The 6,067-nt window shown below is 40.3% G+C and overlaps 1 protein-coding gene across 1 annotated transcript in view; it reads right to left on the minus strand.

Moving 5' to 3' along the window:
• The window catches only part of LOC107577693 (homeodomain-interacting protein kinase 1-like), a gene marked incomplete at its 5' end in the record, with an annotated part of 10,678 nt that overhangs the window by 4,399 nt on the left and 212 nt on the right, over positions 1–6,067 (minus strand). The window contains 8 exons of the mRNA XM_016263740.1: positions 6–128; positions 962–1,148; positions 1,231–1,381; positions 1,471–1,655; positions 1,744–1,830; positions 1,964–2,083; positions 3,087–3,210; positions 3,400–3,773. Coding sequence (XP_016119226.1) covers positions 6–128; positions 962–1,148; positions 1,231–1,381; positions 1,471–1,655; positions 1,744–1,830; positions 1,964–2,083; positions 3,087–3,210; positions 3,400–3,773 — 1,351 coding nt within the window. The remainder of the gene's footprint in view (positions 1–5; positions 129–961; positions 1,149–1,230; positions 1,382–1,470; positions 1,656–1,743; positions 1,831–1,963; positions 2,084–3,086; positions 3,211–3,399; positions 3,774–6,067) is intronic.

Raw genomic sequence — 6,067 nt, forward strand, 5'->3', positions numbered from 1 at the left:
ATGTCTTACCTGTGTCAGCATGCTGGGTTGAATCTGAAGGGGTTGCGTGTTCTGGTTCTGCTGGACAACAGGAACACTGTTCTCCATCCTGACAGGATAGCTAGAGGATTTACTAGAAGACGGAAGCCCTTCAAGAAAAAAAACAAAAGAGTGTCTGTACAAATTTTTCAGAGGGTTTTTCAAGGATGGGGAAGCCTTGCATTATTGTATCAAATTAATAATTATTCGTAAAACATCTTTCTGAAATTCTGAATGACTGAATGACCAATTCAAGGCTGAAGAGTAGAGGGCGCAACATGAACGCAAGAACAGAACACAGGAAAAGAAACTTGGCAAATAAAAATGAAATAGACGTGATGCTTAACTTAAGTCATTTGTGGTTAAATTATCGAAGGTCAGCAGCAAAAACCTTGGTAGATTAAGTGACAATTAAATCCATAAATAATTTTTGCGACTGTTGAAGACAGGATGTGCAAATGCAATTTTTGGGTGTCAATTATCACTTCTATGTGCTTGCGCAATATCAAAATGAGTCTTAAAATGTTACACAAATGAGATGACTCAATCTATAATAAGGGATATTTTTCATTAACGTGTTTTTCTTTTCTTTTTTTCCTTTTTTTAATTACACTGGATAAGAAAGAATAAAGCCTTTTCAAGGCCAATATCAAAATTCTAGCAAAAGTCCTAACCTTAAAAGACGGGTTAAAAGTCAAGCACTTTCAAAACTCTGTATGTAGCCTGAAATGAGCATCTTAATATTTAGGACCATTTAACCAAATAAAATACCAAATAAGTCCAAAATTAACTGCTTGCATCCCAGTTTAATTCCACCATGTGACGTCTCTGAGACAGCCTATTCATCAAGAAAATAGTTAACCAATGTTTTAACTACAACTGGATGGAGTCTGGCTTATCGAAGGGACATAAATCACCCACAATGCACCCTGCTCCAGCTCACCTTGGATAGTGGTGGGGGGGCAGACGATGAGGGTTTGCTGGAAAGGTTCGGTCTGAGCACACAGCTGAGTGGGGCGGGTCTGCAAGGGGATGCTGGGTTGGGCCAGGCCTGGGATGTTTATGGTCGCCTGCTGGTAAAGTGCCGGTTGGTAGTTAAGAAGAGGAACAGCTCCACCAGCGGATGGAACCTGAGAACATTTCCAACAACGTTAAAGACTGATGGAAATCCTTATTGCATGTGTATTTTTAACCAGGTGGGTTTCCCCTCACCTGGCTGTGCTGGTTCAGCTGGCTGCTGAAGGTCACAGTCAGGTTTCCTGCAGTTCCAGGAACAGCGTTAGCAGCAAACAGGGCTTTCCCACTGTCAAAGCTACTGTTCCTTCTCTTGCAGATATCCATGTTCTGGAAACACGACTTCACACTACAAAAATATAGGATATGAGAACAAATTTAAAACACATTTCTTCAAATTAACCAGTGCTAGAAGTCCATGTCTTCGAAAGGACGTACTGTGAGCTGTGTGGGAAGTTCAGCAGGTGGCTCATGGTCACAAACGGATGTGCCAGGGTCTTTGTGGGCATAATTCTTTTATCAGCATCCAGTCTCAGCATCCTCTTCAGCAGGTCAATCAACTCCCGACGGTCCGCCTTCTCCGCCAACATGTCCGTCCCTTCTAAATGAGTAGGCAGATTGACCTGGAAACCAAACAATGCAATCAGAAAAAGTTAGACTGGTCTATTAAACTAATAACACGTTCCATCCAATGCATGTATTTCTAATTACCTGCATCATGTCGTCTAAACAATTGAAGATGTATTTTCTCGCTTCTTTTGACTTGATGCCCATTTCGGCCTCATGCTCAGATGGGGTCTAGAAAAATACACAAGTCTTAGTCTAGTTCAATATTAACCAGCCTTGTTTGAATAAGAAACTATTCAGTCATTCAGCAAACAGTTGCTTATGTTTTTAACTCCCTAAAAAACATACAAGTATGAGTACTGACTTTTAATCTCCACAGTGGGTAGCTGGAGTCTGGTCCTCTGTTGAAGAAGCGGCTTGTCTTTGTGCCAGCACTCAAGAGATACTCAGGAGGCAATCCCTGTGTTTGAGAAATGTACCGAATCTGGAGGGGGCAATCGGGAATTGTCAAGGTTAGTACAAAGACTAGGAGGATTTTGGGTAAATTTCTGGGACCATAAATGATTTCTGCTGTCGTAGGGTAAAATCATTCAGTCTTTGATTGCCTATTGTGACATGTTCACAGATGGCCAATTAATGGTCTTGGCGATGATTAGATGCTCTCTTTTGGACTACAGCCTTAAACTTGAGAACGCGAGTGCAGAATGACGCATCCGATGTGCAACCGGCTGTCAATGCTGAATCATGGCTAGATGTCATGGCTACAATTTATCTTCCAGTCTGGCATGAAAGACCGTACATGTCACACAATCTGCCTTGTCTAAAAAAATTTTCACAAATGCTAATGTTGTCACGCTGGACTAAAGCCTCCTGAGTTTGCTCACACAGGATATAACAACTGCCTCAAAAAAGCATTGTACTTTTTGGGGATTTTTTGTGGTGTTCCTGGTCCAAAATGACTGGCCTACAAAAACTGTGAATACAATTGTTGTTAGACTTTGATTACCAAATATTGGATTCAATCTTGTTTTATTTCAATTAGCAAAGATGTTGGACTTCTTTTTGTAAATGACTGATCTCAGGCCTCACTGATCTGAACTTACGCACCTCAGTTTTTAACATGAGCCACAAATAATGCTTTATAATGCCCCTCTCAAACACGCAGGTGCATAAAGCGCAGATCAATAAAGCCTACAACCAATCAAAAGGACTGTACAATATTGCCACACTGCTGCGACTCAACAACATGAATACAGTGCATTTTACAATGAGCCTCATTTGCACAGAAAGGAGGCATCTTTATATATAAAATAATTACTTGATCAGAACATATAGCGCTTGCATGAAGTGCCACAGACACAAACACTAAGGAAACAAGTATAGAAAATGCACAGTTGTAGATCTCTTTAAATGACAATTGAGATAGAACTGAGAGGGTTGAGAGCTAATATTTTTTCTGATAATAACAATAAGATAACATGTGTGACCTGGTCATATTCTGAAGCTCCTGGATATAGCGGCCAGCCCAGAAAGAGCTCTGCAATCACACAGCCCAGTGACCACATGTCAATGGCTTCACAGAACGGCAGACCAAGGATGATCTCAGGGGCTCTGAGGATAGAAAGCAGAAGAAAACTACACTTCAATACCATAATCTATGCACGTAGGCTCCTTTTATAAACGTGTTTAGGAGTCTATCGGGTGATTATTACAACATCATAATCTCATAACTGTGGGATGTTATATCTACTGAAGGGATGTGTGATCAATATACATGTACAATTACAGATAATCGCTCACCTGTAGTAGCGAGACTGGAGGTAAGTCGAGCAGACGGCTTTGGAGACGTGACTGGCTGACCCGAAGTCGATGACTTTTACTCTGTAGGGCTGCCGGATGGGGTCCACCAGCATGATGTTCTCAGGCTTCAGATCGGCGTGGATGAGACCCAGGCTCTTCAGCTTCATCAGGGCCGTGGCCACCTGCTGCAGGATGGGGCGGATGTGCCTCAGGGGCAGTGGGCTGAACTTACTGTGCTTCAGGAAGTCGTAAAGGTTCTGCTCGAGCATTTCAAACACCAAGCACGTGTGGCCCTTTTGCTGGAAACACTCGTAGGAGCGGACGAAGTTGAACTCGTCAGCATTCTCCGCGCTGAGCCGGTTCAATATGCTCACCTAGAAGAGATATTAAGGGTCAATTACAAATAAGAGCACCCACAATAAAGAAAATGGGAAACAATCTCTTCATTTAGTTGTGCCAGGTTTATAGAAAGTAATCTTTGTATTCACGTTGGCTTCATATGAATTTGAATAATCTGTTGATCACATGATTCAACACAATTTTACAACCTCAATTAACTTTTCTTTGTCCGATATATCATATCTGTCCTTGACAATTGTGTGGTCACATTTCCTATTGCCCTGTGAATTTTTGCCGGTGAAATCCAGTCATTTTAAAAGGGAATTTTGCATGAGGGCAAAAGAATTCCCTATGCAAATTTCACAATGGTTCAATTGGTTGCATTCATTTGTTGCACTGACCAACAGAAGCTGCTTGGTTTGAAAGAGAGCTGTGTTTCATGCATCTACACTACTGACAATAGACCGCTGACCTTTTATTTTTGCATGCAAAATTTCCCCTTTGTGACCACACCTTTAGTCAAAAGCGCCTGCAGAGGCCCCCTCTATCATATGTCCTATTTTGGGGGGTTTTTCTGCATGTTGGTTACACAATACGCAATTAATTTAGTGGATGGATGTTTTTCAAATGCGGTAAACAGTTTAATAGTTTTAATAGTAATACATTTTGCCAAACTAATTATAGGGTTAGTTCGCCCCAAAATGAAAACTGTCATCATTCACTCACCCTCATGTCGTTCTAAACCCATAAGAAATTCATTCATCTTTGGAACACAAATGAAGATATTTTTAATCAAATCTGAGAGATATCGGTCCCTCCACTGAAAGTCTGTTCACCCAAAATGTTCATAAAACAAACCCATATGAACTGAGTGGTTTAATCCAAGTCTTCTGAAGAGACACGACTGCTTTATATGATTAACACATTTAATTAAATGCTTTTATTCACATATAAACATTGGTCATTGAGATTAACAATGTTTACAACATTCAAATTTGGTCACAGAAGCTCAAACATGTTTGCTTGACCCTTGACTACAAATGAGGTTCATTCTCGTGCGTCACGCAAGTACGGCTGATCTTCAGTTCATGTTCGCTGATCAATGTTTATATGTGAATAAAAGCCTAAACTAAATATTGTATTAAAGGTACAATATGTACGTTTTCAATGCTAGAAGGCACGCATTCAAAACAAACAAAGGCGTAGTTTGATGATGTGTGGAATCATGGGCGTTGTAGTCTTCATCCACACACAGCTGATGCAATCTGACGGGGCTCGGGCAGAAATCATGTTCATGGACAAGCTAATGTATTCAAGATTTATTAACATCGTAGTATGAAGCAGAGTGAGGCGGAAAGCCGTCGAAGCGAAACGAGGCAGCTGAAGCAATTGCTAATGAGAGCCAAGCGCGACACACGCCCCGAAAGCAGCGGAGCTTTTATTATGCCACACTTTAGCGCTTCCGCTGCTTCCGGTCGTGCGTATGTGGGGTAAAGCAGCGCTGTTTCATCGTACTAGACACGTTTGAAAGTTCTGTTTTAATGCTACTCTGTGCGGTCGGCACCGGTCTATTAAAACACACAACATATTAAAGCGTCTTTGGTGTTTCCATGTTTTCTACAAAACCGGAAATCGAGGAGTTATGACGTCATTGGCAGGCGACACGATGACACTATGGACACGCTCCGTGTCACTAGTTAAAATTGCTTATTTCTCTGGATTTAAACATTCTTGGAAACATTTGGGATAATGCAAGTACACAAGTCAGCAAAATATATAACACCGTTCTAGTGGTTTTTGGATATTTTAATAAAAAAATCTTTAAACCTCTCAGTTCATATGGATTAATTTTGTGGATCTCTTTATGAAAATTTTGAAGCGTTAGAGTTTTGGGTGAACAGGCCTTCAGTGGAGGGACAGAAATCTCTCAGATTTGATTAAAAATATTGTCATTTGTGTTCCAAAGATGAACAAATTTCTTCTGGGTTTGGAACGACATGAGGGTGGGTGAATGGTGAATTTTTTGATTTAGGGATGAACTAACCCTTTAAGGACATCTTTTAAGAGTTTTTTCCCTTTATGCCCCTTCCAAATAAATAAATAAAATCTCAAAGTGAATTTAATTCAGAAATTAAAACAGGCTCATTATAGAATTAACTATTCAAGTCACTGCACGTAATTAAAATTTGTATATCCCTGAATATATTAACTGACAGATAGGACAAAATGAGCATAATGTAATTTACTTATTAACCCTAATAGCTTGAGGGGGAACACAGGCAAAGTCATATTTAGTTTCATCATGGAGTAAGAAGAAAAAAAAAAAAAA

This window comes from Sinocyclocheilus grahami, unplaced genomic scaffold, assembly GCF_001515645.1.
Source record: "Sinocyclocheilus grahami isolate Dianchi unplaced genomic scaffold, SAMN03320097.WGS_v1.1 scaffold6879.1, whole genome shotgun sequence".
Lineage (NCBI taxonomy): Eukaryota > Metazoa > Chordata > Actinopteri > Cypriniformes > Cyprinidae > Sinocyclocheilus > Sinocyclocheilus grahami.